Source organism: Psammomys obesus, unplaced genomic scaffold (assembly GCF_907164565.1).
Source record: "Psammomys obesus unplaced genomic scaffold, mPsaObe1.curated_primary_1811, whole genome shotgun sequence".
Classification (NCBI taxonomy): Eukaryota; Metazoa; Chordata; class Mammalia; order Rodentia; family Muridae; genus Psammomys; species Psammomys obesus.
Window position 1 is genome coordinate 18027866 of NW_026594428.1, and position 24784 is coordinate 18052649.

Below are 24784 nucleotides of genomic sequence, written 5' to 3' on the forward strand. Positions count from 1 at the left end.
TCCTATATTGTGCTGGCTAAGACTTCAAGCACTATGATGAATAAGAGTAGAGAGACAGTAGACACCTGGGCTGGTTCTAGACTTAGAGGAAACCTCAGATTTCCCTCATTTAATATGGTGTTGGTCATTTTCTCATAGATAGCCTTCTCTGCATGGATGTCTTTTCCATCTCTTCCTATATCCTGTAGGACTTTTATCATGACGTCGTGCTGAACACTGCCAGATGAATTTTCTGGATCTGTGCTTCACTCTGTTTATATCATGTGCTACATTCATTGACTTACATATGCTGAACCAAATCTTGCAATTTTTGCATCATCATCAAATTAATTGGTTTATAGTGTTTTTTGTTGGGTCTTTATCTGGTTTTGGCATCAGGATAATTCTGGTTTTGTAAAACGGCTGTGGTGGTGTTCTTTCCGTTTACATTTTCTAGAAGAGTTTGAGAAGTATTAATGTTATAGCTTCCTTAAAACAGTGATAAATGGGCATCTCTCTGATGTAGGTCATGACCCTAAGAAGAACTTAGTACTGTTGTTTTGTTAAATTCACATGCCACCAAACTGCCTTTTAAGCATCTTGTAACTTTGTTTCTGGTATTTTATTGGTTGATTGTGAGACTCTAAGGAGTGTGGAAAGCCTGTCTGTCCACTCAAGTTTTCTTTTGTATGCTAAGGATACTGTTCCAGGTCCCACAGCACATTTCCCATTATCCTATATAACTCATCCAAGCAATGGTCTGAGAGTTGTCATCTTTGGTAAACATCTCACTTTGGCATATCTCTCTAGCTCCTAGTAACTTCTGCCAATTCTCCATGAGTGCCTTATCCAGCCTTCGGTCCCATTTCAGTAGCCCTGATCTTCTCTTGACATTTGTGTCAGCTGCCCTGGAGAACATGTCACAGGCAATAGTATGGGGTAGCCAGTTGCCAGAAGGTTGGTTCCTTATTTCTGGAGAAATTCTACCTCAGCATAGTTTTTTTTTTTTTTTCCTTTAGGTCTTTTGCTTATAGGAATGAGAAGCTATTGGGTTTTTAATCTTATCTTTTAACTTTCTGCAGCCATCGCTCAGATGCTCCTTATAATCTGCTTATATACCTAGATGCTGACATGGTGATAAATAACTTTTAATGCGCTAAAACCTTTGTATATCAATATCATGCTGACCAGCATGAAGTATACTTGATTCATTATAAAATATAAACAAAATGCTTATTTTATAACCTAAGTAAAAGTAGTTAATGTTACCTTTTTAGGTTCTATTTCCAAGTAGTAGTGATCATAACTAGAGGCTGTGAAAATGTCACGTATACAGGCTTCCCTGTTCATTTTCCTACCCCCACAAGATGAAGCTATGGTTCAGCACGGTGGCAACATGTGAGGCAGAAATTCTCAGCCTACTCTACTTTTCCCAGAAGTTAATGACCATAGAATGACTTCTTCCAGTCAGTTAGTGAATGGAGACATCATATTGTATAATACCAGTATAGGCCCCTCACTCTGCAAGCAAGACAGGCAAGCCCCTCTAAATACACACCTGCATATTTGTTGTGACATAGATATGCTGGCACAATGCAGAGTTGGCCCTCTAAGAAATCGAAAAGAAATTAGCAGTTCACACAATGTATTTACTGAGAGGCCACACCTCTGAGGAACCAAGAGAGCCATCAAAGCCTGGTCCTGGTTTCCCTCAAATGAGGAGAAAAGGGAAGGAGAGGGAGGAGGAGAGGAAGGAATGAGGCAAAGAGGTGCACTCTGGAATGTCTTAGCCTGACAGAAGTCATCCAGCCACACGGGAGAGTTCTTTTAGCCCAGTCATCCTTTACAGGAGTCTCCCAGAGATGAGCTTGCCTTGTGGATGCTGCTGAGGTCTGTCAGCTCCAGCATACATGGGAGGCGCTGGCTCTGGTGTGAAGGCAGAGTCAGTGATGGATTTCAGGACACAGCAGCCAAGGCCCATCAGTCAGTGACACTCCTTCATCTGTAATCTGGCAGCACTCTCGCGGAGCCCACGGCAGCATCTCTGTCCTCCATAGACTTAACTGCCTGATGTATGAGTGCATAATCAGGAAGTTGTCTAGTGAAATTCTGACAAGAGCAGTGTGTTATATCAACTGAAAGTGTGGTTCTCTCTGTGAATATACCTTCGAACCTCCCTCCATGTCCCAGGCCACAGAGTATGTGCTGTGGTTATGCTGGTGAGCAACTGGATGGTATCCACAGGATTAGCAGCAGACAGCCTGGCCTATCTAGCGTGGGTTAGACAGATGGGTTGGCTTCTCAAATTCACACGTCACAAGACAATACTGTGCGTGTGTTTGTCTGTGTGTGTGTTTGTATATATGTATGTGTTTGTGTGTGTATACATGTATAAGCTACAAGGTAGTGTTAAGTGTCTTCCTCAGTTTCTTGCCACCTTATTTTTTGATACAGGGTATAGCAGACTAACTGTCCTGACTGTCTGACCAGCCAATCCCATGCATCTTCTGTCTGTCTCCCCATAACTGTGATTACAGATATATGCTGACATTCTTGGATTTATTTCGTGTTTGCTGTGTATATAGTTACAAAGCTCTGTCTTCATGCTTTTATGGAGAGGACTCGTTGTAATTATTCAAGTTCTTTCCAGCATTCATATTTCATGAACTAATAAATTGGACCACTTTTCCCCAAACATGTGTTATTTTCCTTAGCCAGGAAAGGTGAACACATAATGAATTCACCTTAAAGACAAATTATTAGAATAAAATATAGCATCATGCCATTCATTCCAGCTTATAGACAATAACTAAAGTTTCTTTTCTGTTTTTTTTTTTTTAATTTGCTTGTAAGTATTTGCTGCTTGTCGTCATTTTTCTAAATAGCTCCATGTCTAGAGAAGTAGAAAGAACCAGACTTCCTGATGGTTACTACAGTCTCTGTGAGTTCCTCTGAGCTTTTAGTTGATTCTTTGGGCCCTCTACCCCTCTGGCTCCTCCAGTCCTTCCTCTCCCTCTTCTGCAGAGTTCCCCAGGCTCTACCTAATGTTCTGATGTGGGTCTCTGCACATTCCTTCATTCTTATCTGAAAGTCAGGCAGAAGATTCTGGAAGTACTAATTTAAAACTTTTCTGAAGTGAAGGCAAACCAGCAGGAAGACTGTCCTATCTAGCTTTCACATGCTATGCACAAGTTCTTTTTTTTTTTTTTTCTGGAAGGTTAAAATAACAATACTTAAGGATAATGTGTGTACAACAGGCTGGTACCCTTATTCTTGTGTTGATGGGCTTCTGTACTTTCCTGTCTGTGTTAGGAAAGTATTTCTCAGTCTCCTGGCCTGCTAAGTTAGGGGACAGACATGCTGGGACTTCTGATTAACCCATGTCCTTCATTATTTTCCCCGGGAGGCGCCGAAGCCGCATTATTCCCCATTAACAAGCTCTGTACCAGCACGGAAGACATGATGCCACAGAGGCACAGACTGGAGCTAATGAATTCCTACAAGTAATTGCATTTCTCTTAAGGTAGCTTATCACGGGAAGGATGCTATGCTAGCGCAAAGAGTTCATGTGAGAATGGCTACACCCAGGAGAGGCCAGCCAACTCTTCATGCTATCTGACGTTCTGTGTGGATTTCATGTCGTGACCATTGTTCTTTCTGAGCTTGCTAACTGCAAGCTAACTTCATTAAGCAGATGAAGGTACTGTCACATGGAAGTGTTGCCACCAGAAGTGGTCCCAAGTGCTCTCACAGCTCTCCGTTTTGCACCAGGGTGCATCAGGTGGGTGGAGCAAATGGAGCATACTGAAAAAGGTCATTGAGTCAACAGAGAGTAAAAAGCACTGTGCCCTTTTTGAGTCTGCCAAGAGGCAGAGCTTCTGGACTGTCACAATGAGTGAGCACCTGGGGATGTGGGAGGAGCCTGGCGCGGTCCTAGGCTCAGAGTCTGGCACCACCTGAAGGTCAGGCTTTCTCCCTAGCATGTGGAAAGTAGCATCAATAAGCTACTCTCTAGGACAGAAAGGGATGTTATTTATTTCCCACTATGAGTAGCACTATCTTTTGGGCTAACAAACATGATTAAGGGCGTTTGTCTTTGACCCCTGTCACTCCTAAACAGATGAAATAGATGGACAGGGCAGCACTCCCCCAGTCAGATGGGGCACAGTCTCATCCAGCCCTGAAGCAAAAGTTTAAAGGAGGGATTCTCCGAGGCTAATTCTTTTTTGAGGGCAGACCACTGAGATAGATCACGCTCTTATTTGTTATCGAACACCCAGTGGGGAAGCTGTGAAGCTGTAGGAGACCTTAAGACACCATATGTGAGCACCTACCTCAGAGCTTGAAGCATGCAGCAGCTCCCACCTCCCACTGAGGACAAGGAGGATGGCAGAGAAAGGGGCCACTTTCCCTCTCACCTTCCAGGCTTCTTCCTTTCTTTAGAAACTCACTGAGCTGCAAGGACTCATTCAGGAGACCCTACAGACCAAGGAGCATAGACTTCTAGAGACCCAGCTCTTCTGGCCTGAGCACGATGCTGTCTATGAGCTCTTATTAGTGTCCATTCTGACATCGTATCAATGTCCATGAAGAAAGGATTGTCCATCAGTGAGGAAAAACTTGGTTTAGCCCTCCGGTGTCCAGCCTAACAGTTGTCCCTCTGAGTAGTGTTGTTGTGTTTGCAATAGCAGCCTCCTTGCTCCCTCTCTGGTCCAGCAGAACAATTAGACCCAAGAGGTAACTTTTGTCATGATTCTCCATCCCACGGGCATTTTCTTTACTTTTGTTTCATTTTGTTTTCATAAAAATGAAATCAAGTCTTCTAGCATGAAACTGATTGATTTTTATAAAGTTAAAAAATCAATGGAATTTTACATGCTCAAGCTATACTACAAATGGCTTGTACATAATTCCAACTGATATTACTTCCAAAGGGAGCCATGTCCGGTTAAGCAGACAATCTTCATACCTTCTCTGCAGGCCTGGAAGTTACCAACCTGTGCTTTAATTTTGTGGATTTATCTGTTCTGCATATTCTGTATCAATGGAATCATGCAATCCATGGAGTTTGTCTGCTTTCATGTAGCATATGTTCTAGATTCATCCATATTCTGGTTAGTTTTTGTGAACAAGAAAGCAAATAAGAACACATATATCAGTAGTTCACTCCATTATGTGTCTGAATATTGCCTTGTGGATATACTGTTAGGGGTACCTACTCATCCATGGAGTTTGGCTATGTGCATTTGGGGCACTAGAAATAACCCCAATGTTAGTGCCCCGGTATGGGCATTGTTTTTAATCATTTAGTGTCCATACCAAAGAGCAGTATTGCAGGTTCACATAGAACTGGGGGTATAGATGTTCAAGAAAAAAAAAGAATGTTTTTTCTGGCTTTTCTTCAGTGTTTTGGGGTATGTGGACTGGCAATGCATTTGGAAGTTTAGATAACCTCATTTCACACATCATTTCACTTTTCTTCTTTCTTCTTTTCATAGGTTGGCTAACATGACCCTTGTCTTCATAGCAATGTGCATGAGTTCTTAGAATGAAAGGACTGTCTATCAATGGGGGGAAAGTTGGTCCAACCCTCTGGTGTCCAGTCTCATAGTCGCCCCTCTGCCTCTATGTTGCTAGGTTTGCAATAACAGTCTCCTTGCTCCCGCTCTGCACACTAGGTCTAGATCTGCCCTATAAGCTTCATTTATGACCCCAAGAACATAAAGAACTTTCTTCTTCATGCCTCCTCACATATCAACTTAAACATACCCTGTCCATAGGCCTTCTGTGGCAAACTGAGGCCTCCCTGGCCCCTCTCAGGTCTTTATTACCTTTGATGATGTGCTTCTCACATAGGCCCTTGCCTTTGTGCCCAGGGAAGACCAACCACATGACAACCTGTATTCCCAAGTAGCTAAAGATCATCACTCATCACCAAGTCATTCCCCCTAAAATATCACCATTCACCTGGCAAATGCCTAGCTCAGCAACTGAAGAAATGACTGAATCCCTTGATGTTCCTTCAGTGGCTGCCGCACTGCATGCCTGATAACTACTCTGTGACCATTCTCCCCAATGCAAGGAAATCTGCAAATTTCCTAGATACTCAGAAGATAGCCCCAGTTTCATATGGAGCACTGCATGACCTCAAGTTTGTGCATGAGAGCCATATTATGCTGACTTACTTTCCAGTGCGTTTGTGGCATATCCACTAAATGAAGCCCCTGCGTTAGTTAGTTCTACAGAATGGCAGAACATTTTTTCTCTTAACACAGTCATCACTGCCCTGTTCAGTATGTATTGTCCTCCCAGTTCATTCTTCTTGCCCTTGTAAAAGGGGACCCTGAAGGAACACAGAACAACTGGCTTCAACACAGCCAGGGAACAAAGAATATCTTCCTAGCATTTACCATCTAAGGAATTTGAGCCTGACCAAGAGCAATATGGAAGATCTTGGAGAAGACTTATATTTCACTGTATGTTTTCTAAGAATCATTGTGGTGGTTTCATGGAGCTTCCGAGGGAATGAGGAAGGAGGAAAGAGTAAAGACTACATGGGAGACAGAAGATGGTAGGTGGGTAGGTAAGGCAGCGGCCATGGAGGGAGACTGGCAGGAAGCTGTGGAGCTGCAGCTGGCTGATTGTGCCAATTGAATGAGGTTTTGGGAAAGAGTCAAGGACTAGAAGAGTATGCAATTGACGAGTATCCTGAAATATGACAGAGTAACCGTTAGGAAAACCTCCAAATCGGTCAGTCTCTGGTTAACACTCCAATCTTTATCCCCATTCCTCTCTCACACGCACTCTCCTTCCCTTCCTACTCCCTCACTCCTGCTTACTTCCCTCGTCCCATCTCCTCCTCTTTTGCATCACTTGACCATATTAGCCACAGATACACTTTGGGAAGGCCTGTGTTTTTCTCATATTCTTTCTTTTCTATTCATCACTAACTTAATCCATGGTCTCCACGGCAAATAAATTCACAACTAAAGGGAAAAGAAATTGTGCAGCCTGCTGTGACAAAGTACTTTCACTTGTATAATTCAAATACAACAGAAATTTGTTCCTGTCCTGGAGGCTGAGAATATGGAGGAGCCAACATGGTCTGTGTCTCATGATGTCTGCTTTCTGCATCAAACATGATGCCTTCTTTCTGTGTCTTCAAATGGGAGAAAGGACAAACATGTTCCCCTAGGCCTCTTTTATATGAACACTGATCCTATTGATGAGGGTTTCACTCTTCTCCTAATCACCTTTCAGAGGCCTCACCTCTGTACACCTTGGAGGTTAGTTTTAACATATGAATTTCGAGTAGAATAAGGGATAACACAAGTATTCATACCTTTGCATTGGCCAACACTACTGTAAAGGTAGACATCATTCCCAACCCACCTTCAAAATTCAGGTCAGTTGGAGGGTGGGGATTTTCTCTTTATTGCTTGTAACTGCATTAAACCACAGTGCTCCATGTCTCACCTTATAGAGTAGCCAGGTTGATAGAGAGTGTCACGGACACACAGCCCTTCAGAGGTGTGCATGTGCAACAAAAGACAGGGACCTATTCTTTGAAGGCCACAGCAATTTGTAATTTCTTTGAACTAGGAATAACCTAATGTTGCATATTTAATTTGTTTCACATTCTATGAGAATATTCCATGGTGGGCACTTGTGATTAAAATTAAAGTGACACACTATGTTTCTTGGGAATTTCAGCAAATTATCAGATTAAGTGAAGTCATTTGATGCCTTGACTAAGCCATGGAATTCAGCTCTTCATAGCCATCTTGTGACCTGCTTAGAGTGGTGCTTTGTGAACACTCAAAGAGTCTTTGCATTCGTCCTTGTGAGACCTTGCATTTGACCTTTTATGACCTTAGATTTTCAAAGCATCACCCCTTCCACAGCCACAGCAGTAAAATGAGATGATGTAGCCTGTACTACCATTTTCCTACACTCACACTGAGTGCCAGCCATCTGGTGGCAGTAAACTGGGGGGAGCTACCCTGAGGTGTTACCTAGAGCTGGTGAGAATCTTGCTCAGATTGAATTGCTGCAACAAGAGGCATCTAAAAATTCTAATGACTGTCTCCCATCTTATTCAGAGCATCTAAAATGTACCCATGAGAAGAAGCAGAAGGCTGGTCTAATATTCATTAAGGCCTTACACGGGAATCTTAAGATGAACATTTATGTAAACTCACATGGTGAGTTTCAGGCTCTGATGAGTTGTCATGACATATTACTGAAAACTGGAGTCACAGAATGTACAGTTTTATGACCACAGAGTTCTGTGCCCCAGAAGTACAAGAGACTTGCTTGATTTCTCTGCTTGAAATTGGTTGTGTTTGATACTAAGGTGTCCACTGTTGGGCTCTTTCTGAGAAACTCTGGGAAGATCTCATTTTTAGGCTCAACCAGCTGTTAACCAAATTCAGTTCCAGGCAACTGCAGAGTGACAACCATATTTCCACACTGGCTGCTGAACAGGAAGAGCTCTCAGATTCTAGAGGCCCACCATTGTGTTTCCTGCTCCTTTAACCTAGAAGCCACATGGAGACCCTTCTGTGTTCTGCTGTCCATCTCTCCTGCTCCCCTTTATTCCACAGCTCTTGCTTCACCTCTTTTATCTTCCTCTTCTACTTGGAAAGGTTAGGGTGATTACACAGAGCCTGGCAGAATAGTCCAGAAACTTAAGGTACTATCTTCAAGGCCTATCCTCTACCATGTCTAGATTTGTATGTCATTCAGCCAAGAGGTAAAAATCTCAGAGGGACACCTTTAGACTTCCTCCTACCATGAATAACAAAATGTTCAGATGAACCACATGGCAGCCTTGCTTTTGAGAAGCATTGACTCAGCTTCTCATTCACTTCTTCAGTATACCATTCTTTTAAAACTTGTTATTTATTCTTTAGTGTTTCATGCATGAATACAATGAATTTAAGTTGTATCCATTCCCCATGTCCTTTCCCAACCCCTTCCAGACCCTTTGCCTACCTCCCAACCTCATGTCTTCTTAGCTTCTTCCTCTTTTTCTTCATCTCTTTAAAATCTCACTGAGTACTTGGCAGTACCTTTTCAAGTGTAAGTGTAGGTGCTATCCATGGCAACTTGGGCAGTCTTCCACAAGCTATACCTCTAAAGAGAACTGACTCTTCCTTCCCCCATGGCAGTCATTTGCTAGTTGTTCATCAGCTAAGGCTAAGGTATCATGAGTCCCTTCCTGTTCCAAGCTGGAGCGTACAGTTCTTAAGTAGAAATTCAGACCAGTTTATGAACTTAAAGACCTCAGTGGTGCTTGTAAGAATGTAATGTTAGCGTCCAGCTGCTGCTTCTACCACGATACTTCCGTTCCCACAGATACTGACTAGCACCCTCCTGAGATGTCACCTCTGAATCTCTAGCCAACAGACTCCCAGGGAAGTAAGTTAACATCAGAGGTGCCTGGTATGATGACTACATACCTGCACCCCACCCACTTCCCTGACTCCAACCTAGGAAACTCATCATTTGAGTGCTGTGAGTCCATCACAAACAGCAAAATTTCAGAAGGAAAAGGACACCCGGAGTAACAGAACATGGGAGGCTGCTTATTCCGGTCATTCCACCCTGCCCTGCAGGGCAAGAACCCTGAACAGCATGTCAGGCAAATGCTGATGGCAGCGGTTAGGAGGGCGGGCAGCAGCACTGTGGAGAGGGGAAGGTCCAGAAGCTCATTCAATACTTTTCTCTGAATATACGTTCAGGGTTCTTATAGTTGCTCTTGGTACCCAATAAACTATCAGTGTGTGGTCAAAGCAGTCATGCAAATAAAGAACATGCCTGAAGGAAAACTGAGCATCTAAACAAGTGTGCTTACAAAACAAATACAGCCTCAATAAATCTTTGAAGTACAGTTTGTTAAAGTTTTTTTCAAATAAGTAAATTTAAAATACATGACTACCTATAGGGAACTGGGTGAAGAATAGAAATGAAGACTAGAAATGGAAGTGAAATACTGGCTGGCTTTAATATCTATTAATAATCCAGACTGCCAGATCTTGAGAGTCTTCAAACACAATCTGAAATCTACCAGGCAGGTGGCCAGTTCCCAGTGGTCCTTATTTGTCACTTTAGTTCTTCTGGTCCTCAGAAGATGTAGTGGTACAGCCTTTAACCCCAGCACTGGGAAAGCAGAGGCAAGTAGATCTCTGTGAATATAAGGCCAGCCTGGTCTACATAGTAAGTTCCAGCACAGGCAGGGCTATGTAGAGAGACCCTGTCTCAAAAAACAATAAAACCCCCAAAAGCACACAAACAAAGTGCAACAAAAACAAACAAATCCATGGAGGGTTGATAATGAAACAACTTGTATTATATCATTATTTGATGCTTATGTTCCTGGAGGCTCAGTGAAGTTAATATTCAATTTATATCTTCAGTGTTTCTGTCTATGTCACACACAGCTCTCACTTTAAAGGAAACAAAGGATAGTTTATTCTTGAGCCAAATATGCATGACCACGCCCCTGGAAACACAGATTCACATTCCAACATGCTAAGGGGCTCATGAAGCTTTTATAGCTACAGAACAAAAGAAATTCACAAATCAAACCATTTTCCAAACACAATAGTGGGAACATCAAGTTATACAAAAGGGGAGACTCTATTATAGGCTTCAGATTCTGTCTGATGATATTCTTAGCTTCGAGTTGAAGATCTACAAAGTTAACACATTCAAAAAGGTTATATCTGATAGTCACAAGTATGTTAGATCATAGAGAGAAATGGGCAATGTGTGGCTATTAGGAGGCTGATGATAGCCCAAGGTGATCTGACCCTGAATCTGTAACATTTCAAAGCAGCAAAATCACAGTTCTACTTCATCAGTCAGTGCCCCAGCTTCATTACTCTGCTGTGATTAAAAACTCAGGACAAAGACATAACTTAGAGGACCACAGTTCCAGGTTGTAGCAAATCATTGAGGGAGAGTCAAAGCAAGAACTGGAGCCCCTGGTCACTCCACATCCCCAGTCAAGAGCGGAAGGAAATAAATGCATGCAAACTCATTTGCTTTTTTGCTTCTGCTGAGCTTGATCTCTTCACTCATATACAGTTCAGGACCCCTCGCCTAGGGAATGGCTTTGCCCATGCTGGTCTGAGGCTGCCCGCATCAATTAATTCAGTTAAGACAATGCCCCAAACACACCCACCAGCTAGCCCAGTGTAGAAAATACTTGAGACTCTTCACAAGTGATCATATACTGTGTCAGATGACAATTGAAGTCAATCACCACAGCACTGTAGAGTCTTCAACACCGTATGAGTTTCTGCTGGGAACATTAGTTTCCATGCCCTAGTATATTAATTTATATACATATACATCTGCATAGTATATAAAACATTTATATATGTCTAATATATATATTTCAAGTTTTCTGATTTCTCTTATGAAATCACATCTGGCTGATGAATAATTTGCATTAGCAGAAAGGGAAGAAAACACTTGCTTTTATTAAGTTTTGAAATTAGTTTGCTTTGAATCTTTGGCTTTTTTCTTTAGCTGTCCTTGCATTTATAGCTGGGCCATCACTAGCTTCTTATTTAGCATGGTGTAAATGGTGGCAGCAGTGGTGTGTGAACTTCACAAAAGCAGAGTTGCCAGATCTGTAGCTAACACGGAGGCTTCCATATGTGAGACACCCTGGTTTCCAAGCCTATCTCAAACATGTAAGTAGAATTCTTTGTACGTGAGTGTAATCAAAGAAGGTGAGCGCTGTCTGCAATTGAACCACGTGTTAACACTCCAGATTCCAGACATGGTCCCCAGAAGACCAAAGGCCAGAGAGCACAGCTCATTCTTCTAGTACAGCCACACAGGAAACAAATGTGAACACTGTGGGTGTGTTTGGGGAGCACACAGGACCACATGCACAATTAGGTTCCCAGTTAATGGTTTTAGCCACACAGCATTCGTGTTCTTATCCTTATGATTTCCCTGTAATTTAGCCCAATGGAAAACTCTTAGAAGACATTTCATGGAGCAGTTAACTCTGTGGCAACCATCTAGTCTAATTGGAATCATGTCGCTAAAGCCCCAGGTAGTACTTGACAGTGAAAGGGTGTATTTCAACTCAGGTACCTCTGGTTCTGCTTCTGGCTTCCCTGGAACAATGTTCCCTGATGCATGGCTGACTGCAGAAGGCACACACCCAGGCAGCCTTAAAAGGGACAGTGTTAAATCGGCAGTGAAAGAGGAGCTCATCCGTCGCCCTCTGATATTTTTCATTTATGAGGGGACCTGGGGGTGTGGGGGAGTGCATGCAGTGAAGGCTCTGAGTACTGAGTAGCAGCAGGGGTCTTTGCTGGCCTCAGTGGGTAGCTGGTCTTTGGCCACTGAAGCATTCTGTCCCTGCAGTTCAGCAAAGCAATTACCAAGCTCTCCTCCTCTTGATTTATAAAGAAATTGCCTTCCTCAGGGGGAGACCTTCAGAGGCACAGTAATCCAAACAGCTAGACTATGCTAATCCTTTAAAAATTAAGGAAAGTAGATTCTCAGGAAACAGTTCTGGGTGGGTTGTGATGAGGTACCATTTGTACTCAGCTGTGGAGAGAGAGGGGGTGGGGGAGGAGGGTCAGGAGCCTTAAGTAAATTCAGGCTCCCCAATGAAATATACAGAGGTGTGGTAATCCTAACATCGTTAATATTGCTTGATATGTATGCCTGGGATTTCAGATAACGTTTTTAAAAGCTTTGATCAGTTTCAATTGGCACACAGCTAATAGCTTTGGTTATGGAATTTTCATATATAAGTTTTTAGTTGATCCCTCCCCCCCCTTTTACCCCAAGTTTGTCCCTGCTTGCAGCTCTGCTCCTCTGGGAACCTCCTTTGTGCTTTCATGTCACATGTGCTCAGTTATAAACACATACGCATGCTCATGCTTCCTTGAAACCACTTCTTCCCTATTTGGTTTCTTAATCTGCACCCCAAAGGTACACTGACACACACACACATGTGCACACACACACACACACACACACACACACACACACACACGAATATCTGGTATTAGAAGCAAACGTCTATATTTGAGAAAGAACATGCAGTGTTTGTTCTTCTGAGGCTGAGTTACATTACTTAACATAGTGATTTTTAGAATGACCCCGTTTCCTAAAAATTTCATAATTTCACTTTGCCTTAAGGCTGAATAAAAATCTATTATGTATATGCACCATTATGCATGTTTCATTCTACATTCATCTATTGGTGGATAGCTGGCATGGTTCTATTACCTTGCTATTATTTACATGAGCAGATATCCTTGCAATAGGACAGGGAGTCAGTTGAGTATATGCCCACAAGTGCTATCGCTGGGTTATGTGGTAACTCTAATCTTAGCTTGTTAAGAAACTTCATACTGATTTCTATAGTGGCTAAACCAGTTGGCACTCCAGCCAAGAGTGAGGAAAGACTCCTCTTTGCCCCACATTCTGGGCAGAATTTGTTGTCATTCTTTTTTATTTATTTTTTAATGATAGTCATTCTGACTGGAACATGATGGAATCTTTTTCTAGTTATTACTTTTATTTTATTTTTTACTTATAACTTTATTTAGTTGTTCACTTACATCCCAATCATAGTCCCCATCCTCCTCCCCTTCTGGCTCCACCTTCCTTCCCTCTTCCTCCTTCCCCCCACCCCTCAGGAAAGGGGGGCCTTATATTAACACACCCTTAGCACTTCAAGTTGCATCTGGACTGAACACATTCTCTTCCACTGTGACCTGGCAAGGTAGCCCCACCAGGGGGAAGTGATTGAAAAGCATGCAAGAGTCTATGCCAGAAATAGCTGCCCCTCCCCTTACTAGGGAACCCACAAGATCAAGCTGCCCATGGGGTATACATGTGTAGGGGGCCTAGCTCCAGTCTGTGCATGATCCTTGGTTGGTGCTTCAGGAACTCCGCCCCCTGAGGCCCAGGCTAGTTTGCTTTGTTGGTCTTTTGGTGAAGCTCTAGTCCATTCCTTCTATCCTTCCCCCAACTCTTTTTCAAGCCTCCCTGCACTCCACCCAGTTTTTGGCTCAGCATCTGTTTCAATCCTTTGCTGGTTGGAGCCTCTCTGAAGAGGCTTCTGTCATGTGTGATGCAAAAATACTCAATAAAATATTCACAAACCAAATCCAAGAACATATCAAATACACCATCCACCATGATCAAGTAAGCTTCAACCTAGGGATGTAAGGATAGTTCACTATACAAAAATCCATCAATGTAATCTAACATATAAACAAAATGAAAGGAAAAAAAATCACATGATCATCTCATTAGATGCAGAAAAAAAGGCTGTTGACAAAATTCAATACCTCTTCATGATAAAAGTCTTGGAGGGATGAGTGATACAAGGCCCATACCTAAACATAATGAAAGCAATATACAGCAAGCCAATAGCCAACATCAAATTAAATGGAGAGAAACTCAAAGCAATTTCACAAAATTCAAGGCCAAGACAAGACTGCCCACTCTTGCCATATTTCATCACTATAGTACTTGAAGTTCTAGCTAAAGCAACAAGACAACTAAAGGAGAAACAAATTGGAAAGGAAGAAGTCAAGGCATCACTATTCACAAATGGTATGATAGTATACATAAGTGACACCCAAAATTCTACTGGAGAAATCCTACAGCTGAAAAACACCTTCGGCAAATTGGCTGGATACAAAATTAACTCAAAAATGTCAGTAGCCCTCATGTATGCAAACAACAAATAGGCTGAGGAAGTAATTAGGTACACAACACACTTCACAATAGCCACAAATAATGTATTTTAGTTTAACTCTAACCAAGCAAGTAAAAGACCTTATATGACAAGAGTTTCAAGTCTCTGAAGAAAGAAATTGAAGAAGATATCAGAAGAGGGAAAGATCTCCCGTGCTCATGGATCAGTAGGATTAATATAGTAAAAATGGCTATGTTAACAAAATCAATCTATAGATTCAATGTAATTCCCATCAACATATGATAGCATTTCAACAACTGGTGCTGGTCTAACTGAATGTTTACATGTAGAAAAATGAAATAGACCCATATTTATCACCCTGCACAAAACTGAAGTCCATATGAATCAAAGACCTCAACATAAAATCAGAAGCATTAAATTTATTAGAAGAGAAATTGGTAATAACCCTTGAACTCATTGGCACAGGAGACAAATTCCCAAACAAAACACCAACAGCTATGGCTCTAAGATCAGCAATTGATAAATGGGACCTCATGAAACTGAAGAGGTTCTGTAAGGCAAAGGACAGTGTCAACAGAACAAAATGGTACCCAACAGATTGGGAAAAGTTCTTTACCAACACTACATCTGACAAAGGACTATTATCCAAAATATGTAAAGAATTCCAGAAATTAAAAACCAACCGACCAAAAAATCCACTTTAAAAACAGAGTACAGAGCTAAACAGAGAATTATCAATGGAAGAATCTCGAATGGCTGAGAAACACTTAAACAAATGATCAACATCATTAGTCACCAGGGAAATGCAAATCAAAATGACTCTGAGATTCCATCTTATAACCATCAGAATGGCTAAGATCAAAAACTCAAATGACAGCACATGATGGAAAGGATGTGGATGGAGAAAGGGGAACAACCACTTTGGAAATCAATCTGGAGATTTCTCAGAAAACTGAGAATAGTGCTAACCCAAGAGTCAGCCATACCCTCCTGGGCATATGCCCAAAAGATGCCCACTATAAAACAGGGACATTTACTCAACTATGTTCATTGAAGCTTTATTTGTAAAAGCCAGAAACTGGATGTCCCTCAACAGAAGAATGGTTAAACAAACTGTGGTACATTTAAACAATGAAATGCTACTTACCTATTAAAAACAGGAAATCATGAAATTTGTAGATAAATGGATAGAATTGGAAAAGAAAAAAAAATAGACATCCTAAGTGAGGTAACCCAGACCCAAAAAGATGTGATGGAATCTTTTAGTTTGAACTTCCCTGATGTCTAAGATACTGAACAACTTCCTGGATGTTTGTTGGATATTTATGTTTCTTCTTTGAAAATTGTTCCGTTCATTAGCTTATTCATTGATAATTTGAGGTGGGAGGCATTTAATTTTGCATTTCGTTATTTATAGTCTAGATATTTACCCCCAGTCTAAAGTGCAGCTGGCAGAAGTTCTCTTCTCAACACTATCTGATCATTCTTCTTATAGGGAGTTTTTTAGTTAGTTAGTTTGTTTGTTTGTTTGTTTTTGTGCAGAAACTTCATAATTTCCCTCATACCTGTCTGGGCTACTGAAATCCTAGTCACAAAGCTCTTGCCTATACCTCTGTCTTGAAGTGTGTCTCCTGTTTAGCTCAGTCAGTTTCTTTATTTCAGCTTGAATGTGTGTCCTCTATTCTTTTGGAATTGATTTTTTTTTGGGGGGGGGGGGGTAGAGTGATAGATATGGACCTAATTTCACCATTCTTTCGGTGTATATTCAGACAGCACTGTTTGTTGAATAGGCTGTCTTTTCCCCCCAACATAAGTTTTTCACAGCTTTGTCGTATTAGGTGGGCAAAAGCTGTAGGGAATTTTGTCTGCATTTTCTATTGGTCTACAGGTGAATGTCGCACCAGAGCATACTGTCCTTTTCACCAAGGCTTCTGGGGTTAGGTATTGTGATGCCTCCAGCAGTGTCCTTTCTGCCTCCCATCTTTGTTTTTTTCCTTTCCTGCTTTTGTGTTACATCTTTATCAAGACTGTGTAACATGGCAACACAGGTTTTATAGAATGCATTTAGTGGTGTTCCTTCCTTTTTATATTTTGTGTAAGAAGTGTGGCTATTAGAAAAAAAAATGTTAATAGAATTTAGCAGTAATCCTGTATGGTCTTGAACTTTTCTTTATGGGAAAATGTCTAATTACTGTTGCAATATTATTGCTTCTTATAGCTGTCTTGAAATTTTTTACATATCCTGTTTTTAATTTTTATAGATCATATACATTTAGAAATGTATCTTTTGCTCCTAGATTTTCCAGATTTTCAAATATAAATTTTTAAAATGTCCCCTAATGATCTAAATTTCAATGCAGCCTGTTGTAACAACTCTCTTTTAATTTTTAATTGTATTAATTTGGGTCTTCTCTCCTTTTTCCATTGGTCTAGTTTTCCAATTTTGTTAATTGTCTCAAAGAATTTATTTATTTAAGATTTTCTAGAACTTCCTTGTTTGTAATTGCCTTCAATAAAGTTATAGGAGAAATAACCCAAATCCAGAGCAGGAAATGGACTCCAAACAAAAGATGCTTAAAAAGCCACACGTAGACATGAATGGAAAATAATCTTTCCATGGTGTATCATAGTCAAGATGTCAAACATACAGACCCAGATATTATGTTCAATTGTACCATCATTTTCATATGATTATGGGGATATATCTTACTCTCTTCTTCATTTCTTCAATGACCCACTTTAAATTTTAAATTGTATTATTTAATATTCAAGTATTTATGTTGTTTCTAAAGTTTCTCTTAGAGTTTATAGTTTTAGTTGACTGTGATTAGATGAGATATAAGGAAGTATTTAGTTTGGGTTTGTTTCACTTTTTTGTTTTTTTTTTTAGGCAGAAAAACTTGCTTTGTGGCCTATGATGTATGTGTTCAAGTTTAGAGAAAGTGCCACATAACTGCTGAAAAGAAAGGGAACCCGTGCTTGTTGGATGTCATAGTCTGCAGATATCTTTTGAATCTATTGATCTGTGGCATGATTATCTCTGACTTTCTTTTCTAAATTTTAATTTGGAAAACCTCCTAAATATGAGAGGAAGCTATTGAAGTCTCCAAAGATCATTTTGTTAGAAGCCATATGATATTTTTATGCCTTTAGTGTTTGTTTTATGATATTGGTAGCCCCAAGATTTAGTGCATAAATATTTACAGTGTAAATATATTCTCAAGGAGTTGTTTTATTTATTAACCTGTAACAGCCCTCATCATCTCTTTCTGACTAGTTTTGTTCTGATTCCTATTTTATGAGATACAAGAACTGATGTGCCAGCTTGTCTGCAGCTTCTGTTTGCCAGGCAAGTTATTTCCATTCACTGCATCAAGGTGTTTCCTGTAGGCAGCATGCAGTTGGAGCTTGTGGTTTGTTTTTTTTTGGGGGGGGGGGCATTGAATCCAGTCTGTGAGTCTGTATTACTTAATTGATTGAGACCATTTGGATTTAAGTTTGTTATTGAGAAGCATTTCCTGTTTACTGTGATTTTGTTAACTGATGTATAGGTTGACTGGATTATTAACATTTCTCTTCTTCTTTCTCTGTGAGTATTAGAAGTTTACTGGTTTGGTGTATTGGACATAATTGATTCCTTTCCAAATTATCTCTATTTATTATTTCTCTCTTGTAATATATTGCTTCCTGTGTCTTCATGAATGAGAACATTTTTCTTTCTATTCCCTGTATATTATTGTTTTAAGAATTTTTTTTTGCAAAGTTGACTTATTTAACATGAATTGTCTTGATTTGTGCTTGTCTTGAAATGTAATTTCTTTTTAACGAATTTTAAAAGACAACTTTGCTAGGTATAGTGATCTTGGTTGGCATTTACTTTCAAGGCTTGGTATATCATTGCTTGTTTTTACAGTAGCTGATGACAGTCATGATGTTATTCTTGCATATTTACCTTTGCAAATGAGCTAGAATTTCTCCTTATAGCTTTTAATATTGTTGCTTTGCATTTTTGATATATTAACTGTGTGTCTTAGTTTGGTTTTTAATGCTGTGAAAAGCCATCCTGACCACAGCAACTTTAAAAAAAAAAAAAGAAAAGAAAACATTTAATTGGGGTTGCCTTACAGATTCAGAGGTTTAGTCCATCATTGTCATGGCAGGAAGCATGACAGCATTTAAGCCAATATGGGGCTGGAGAAAAAGCTGAGAGTTCTACATCTTGATCCACAGGCAGCAGAATGAGACTCCACACTGGGCATAGCTTGAGCATAGGAGACCTCAAAACCTATCTCCATGGTGACACACTTCCTCCAACTTGTTGGCCACATTTACTCCAACAAGGCCACACTTCCTAATAGTGTCACTGCCTATGGCCAGGCATTCAAACACATCAATCTATTAGGGCCATTCTTATTCAAACCACCACATTCCACTCCCTGGGCCCCATAGGCTTGTAGCGATATCATAATCCAAAAATATATTCTGATCCCAGAAGCAGAAAGACACACATGGTATATACTCACTCATATAGATATATAATATAGGATAAACCTACTAAAATCTGTACATCTAAAGAAACTAATCTAGAGGGATGGCTCTGGATAAAATGCTCAATTCCCATCCCGAAAAGCAAAGAGGATGGAAACAAGTTAGGAGCCTCCCACAGAGGGCCTCTGAAAGGCTCTTCCCTGCAGACTATCAAAGCAGATATTGAGACTTGTGGCCAAACTTTGGGCAGAATGCAGGGAATCTTATGAAAGAAGTGAGAAATAGTAAGACCTGGAGAGGACAGGAGCTCCACAAGGTGAGCAACAGAACCAAAATATTTGAGCACAGGGGTCTTTCCTGAGACTCATACTCCAACCAAGTACCATGCATGGAGATAACCTAGAACCCTTGCACAGATGTACCCTATGGCAGTTCAGTGTCCAAGTGGGTTCCATAGTAATAGGAACAGGGACTGTCTCTGACATGAACTGATTGGCCTGCTCTTTGATCACCTCCCCCTGAGTGCAGAGCAGTCTTACCAGGCCACAGAGGAAGACAATGCAGCCACTCCTGATGAGACCTAACAGACTAGGAATCAGAAGGAAAAAAAGAAACCCTCCCCTACCAGTGGACTTGGGTAGGGGCATGCGTGGAGAAGGGGGAGGAAGGGTGGGATTGGGAGGAGAGGAGGGAGGGAACTAGAGGGGGGATAAAAAGTAAATAAAGTGTAATTAAAAATAAAATAAAATGAAATAAAAATTAAAATATATATATATATATTCTGTCCAACTTCAAAAGTCCCCATAGTCTAACAGTCTTATACTTGTTTAAAACTGCAAAATTCAAAGTCGTTTCTGAGATTCATGCAATCTGTAAATTTAAAATAAAAAGCATATTGCATACTTCCAACATGTAATGGTACAAAATGTACATTACCATTCCAAATTGGAGGAAAGGGAGCATAGTGAGGAAATACTGGACCAAAGAAAGACCAAAAACCAGCAGGGAAAACTCTAAACTCTTATCTCCATGTCTGATGTCAAAGCACTCTTCAGATCTCCAACTCTTGTCAGCTTTGCTGACTGCTCCCATGTTTGTTTCATGTCCAGTGGAAGGAGGCAGTTAGCTCCCATCATGAACTTAAACAGAAAAAGGACTGAAATTATCAGTAGAGGGAGTGTACAGTACTCCCTCCACTCCCTCCATGTAAGGGCATACATGAACCATCTCTATGGAGTCTGGATTCCATTATTATTTGAAAACACCACCAAACAAAAGTCACACATACTTTGCTACCCAACATTTTGCCATGAAAGACTAACTAGAATTTTTGGCAAGCTCCCTGAATGTCTTCAAAGCTCAACCTAGTGGAAATCATTTCTAAGTGGCATGATCTAGAATGTTCTTTTAAAATGCCTCTTCTAGGTTAGCATAACATTGCCATGCCTGACACATTGTTTTTTTCTAGAAGAAGGCTTGGTTCTCTTTTTTTTTTCTTCCCCACTAGATATCTTCTCAGAAACAAAAGCTTGAATTTATAAGAATCCACATTAAAATGTTTTTCATAGACCTGATAAGCTAGGGTCAGACAGAAGGGGAGGAGGTCCTTCCCTATCAGATGACCAGGGAAAGGGCATAAGGGGAGAAGAGAGAGGATGGGTGGGACTAGGAGGAGACAAAGGAGGGGGCTGCAGTGGGGATAGAAAGTGAATAAATTGTAATAAATAAATATATAAATTTAATTTAATTTAAAAATGTTTTTTTTTCATATTTACTCAGTTGCCTTATCTAAGCAACTAAAATCTTCTACTTATATTTTAAGATCAGTAAAAAATCTATTTAAATTGAATAACCTTTCATAGTGCCATATTAAAGTACTATCAAATCCTATTTTAACCTACCCTATAAAACATTTAGATATCTAAATAAACAGTTAGGATCAGTAACCTTTTAAAAGCATTGGGCCTGTTTTTTTTTTTTTTAATTAAAATAAAATCCCAGACAAAACTAATCACCCAGATTTCCAATCTGTCCTTCAGTTCCAAATTTTCCTTCTTCCAATGGCTTATGTTTCATTGCATCCCCTCCACTGACTCACATTATATGACCTTAGAGAACAGGGGTCAACTTCATCTTCATCAAAACAGTTCAGTGACTGCAAACAAACAAACAAATAAATAACTGGGAGTGAAATGAGAAAGCACTATGTCAGCCAAGGTGAAGGAATGAAGTCACCCTATTCTGCCTTTACTCCAGACCTTGTCCAAATGCACAGATTTCTGTAGTTTGTTCCTTCAGCTCCCAGCAACCAGAGATAAATCCGTCCATGGAGTTTGAGACCAGATCTCATGCTTTGCATTATCCAGGAGGTTCATGATATCCATCTTCATCCAAGCTTTTTGAGTTAGGCTCCAGAGCAGAGTGAAATGCTTCATTCTAGCTGCCTTCAAGATCAGTATCAGTATTACCAAATTTGGGGGCCATTACACTATCTCATGCTCTTCCCTTCATTTCCCTTGCACTCTCAAATTCTTCTAATTTTGTCCTACCTTCCATGAATTCACCTCTCAGCATTCTTTCTGTGTTGTCAATAGTTATTGAAAAAAAAAAAAAAACTATTGGAGGTGATCCAAAAACAAAGCAAGAAGAACATTCTTAGGTGACAGAATAACTAGACAGCAGTCCCAAAGCTTCTCTCTAACAGCATACCAGAGATTCTGTGTCTGCTAGGACATCATATGTCTTTTGTAGAGCTAGAAGAATGTCCAGCTGTGTCATAACCATGTAAGGTATTACAACAGGCTTCTTCTGTTGGCTTTAGCATAGGATATGCAACATCAGAAAGAGTGTGGTGCACCTCCTTCTTGTGGGCTATGGCAGAGACATCCCAATGACACAGAAACATTATGTCTCTAGAATAAATTCCAACAAGTATACTTCTGACATGGCTGTGGAAGACATAACAAATTATGTCTCAAAGATATTAGTAAGTTGGAAGCTCTGTCTGTGAAAATATTTGAGACTTCTTACAGAAAAATGTTCAAAAGCTTCTAGTTCCCTCTTTAGTTGTAAATGAGGCAAGTGTCCAGAATTTCTAGAAGTCTCTAATTCTCAGGAGTCCCAGGACTCTGACATCATGATGGGAATTCTGCATTCTCTATTTGCAATAGATTCTTATGACCATACATACGGTTTGTTGAAACCATATGTACTTATTAAAGCTAGTAAGTACACTCTAATTAAAGATTGTAAAGGGGACAAGAGCTTCCCTATGGAAGGGTGTTTTCTTGTAAACCACAGTGAAAAGCACTGACATGTTCCTTTGCTTTTCAGGAATGTAAGTTCAGCTGGAGAGGAGGCCCGCCGAAGGATGCGGGAGTGTGATGGGCTCACGGATGCCTTGCTGTATGTGATTCAGTCTGCACTGGGGAGCAGTGAGATCGATAGCAAGGTTAGTGGTGTTTGTATAGATCCTGGTTTTTAATGACTAAAGGAATTCAAGAGATTAAACAATGCCTAGTAGCCATGAGAAGCTACCAAAGTATTTCATACTTAACATTCTGAGCTCTATTTTGATATAACTCCAACATTGTCTAAAGGGGTGTTTATTGTAGCTGACAACCAGCATTTGGTTTTTTGACCAGCAGTAAGTGAAAATTGAGATTATTATAAGTAACTCAAATCCTTGTGTGTCCTGGATAAGTGTAAGCTATCACACACTACCTGAGCCTCCAGCTTGTACTTAAAAAATAATATCTACTTTTAAAGACAAAGATATTGAAAATTTCAGAGATCTGAATAATTGTACATTCTTATAAATTATATCTTAATAACTAATTATATTAAGGGATGTTTTAAATGCTTCCAAAATCTTTTTAAAATTTTCAAACTGTTCAATCAAAGCTTCCAATATGCTATGTCTCAATGTCCTTGCACCATGTTAGTTCACAGACTCAGAGAGAATTAGGTCTTGGGGTGTCTTTTCCAGTATTTTGTCTTTATTAAGTTAGTTTTAATTCACAGCATCTAAAAACTTGTAATTTTATAGTTTCTTGATATAAAGCCATATGTCACCTTTACTTTTAAAGATAATGCATGTAACAACATGTCACTCTTTAATAAGGATTTCTCTGGCGTTACTGATACAGACACTCGGAGCCGAGTAAGCCTATGTTGTGAAAGTCTGTGTACTGGGCTTGTTGAGCACCTGTCTGGCTGCTGGATGCCAACAGCTTTCCCCACGTCCATCCACCATCATGGTACTGTTGACCCAAAAACATACCTCTCAACTCAAAGGGGATGAGAGAGAGTTTATTATGGAGTCAAGTTTGAGTGGCTATGGCCTGGGAACATGGATTTAAGTTACTACAAGTTCCAATTTTTCAACATGGAATTAGTTCCATGGGCTTTTTTTCCTTAATATTTTTATTTCATTTGGGAATTTCACATCATGAACTGCAATTGCACTCACCTCCCAATCCTCCCACATCCATCCCTCTACTCTTGTGACTTTTGTAGCCCCCAAGAAAGAAAAAAGTCCAATTTGTGGGGCCTATATAACTTACCTGAGTGGGTGCACGTGGAGAAGGACTCAGTTTTCTTAAAAAGGCTGGACACCAGGGGTTTCATGGAGCTTTTAAGGCAATAAAACACAGGAAACTATAAATAAGAACTTTTAAAAATACAATGCTAGGAACATCAGAGGAGGTGGGTTACAATAAAATGGAAAGAAATTGGTGCTGTTTGACAACAATCTTAGCCTTTCATGGGTAGAAAACTAGATTTCCATTCATTCATTCCAAAAGGCCTGGCTAGTAACAGGATATTAGGTCTGATGGAAGGAGGGGCCAAGAGGGTGAAGAATGATTATTTAGTAAGTTAAAGATAATAATAATACATAATGAATACATAATAAACTGTAATTAGTCCCTGGATCTGTAACATCCCAAACACACTGCAGTCATTGAGGTCTCAGTGAGTCCCTGCAGACATACTCTCTTCAGGAATGCTCAACTGCAGTACCAAACAACACTGTCTCCAGTCCTAGAACATGTCCTGTGATGAGGTCAGCTGGCATTGCAGGGGACCCCGACCTGACCCCATGGTTTCTAGCACTAACTCTTCATCAGAATCCCCTTTGGAACCACTGGTAAAGACACCTGCTGGGACCCCATTACCACCCTCCAAATCTAAGTACCCAACTCTGGCCTCAAGTATTTATCCCTTGGCAAATGAATCATGATCTGATGATATTATGGATTAAAATCCTGCCTGAGTGGGTGGAGCTTTGAAACAGACTACTTAGGAAGCATGTAAAAGGCAATGTAGTTGTAGAGTCAGATGAAAATCAAGCAAGTGGGATTAAGTTTGCATAGTGCTTGCTTACAGTACTTGTGGCATGTCCTGCGTTCAAGCCTTAGCACCCCATAAACTGGATAAGGTGGCACCTGGAAGCTGAGAAGTCCAAGGCCACCCTCCGATATATTAGATTCAGTGTGAGGAGCCTGGGTTACATGAAACTGTGTCTCAAAGAAGAAAAGGAAGGAAGGAAGGAAGGAAGGAAGGAAGGAAGGAAGGAAGGAAGGAAGGAAGGAAGGAAGG

General features: G+C 40.4%; 1 protein-coding gene across 2 annotated transcripts in view; it reads left to right on the forward strand.

Moving 5' to 3' along the window:
• The window catches only part of Ctnnd2 (catenin delta 2), an 894554-nt gene that overhangs the window by 736674 nt on the left and 133096 nt on the right, over nucleotides 1-24784 (forward strand). For both annotated transcript variants that reach the window (XM_055618984.1, XM_055618985.1), the window contains exon 13: nucleotides 22517-22634. In XM_055618984.1, the coding sequence (XP_055474959.1) occupies nucleotides 22517-22634 (118 nt within the window). The remainder of the gene's footprint in view (nucleotides 1-22516; nucleotides 22635-24784) is intronic.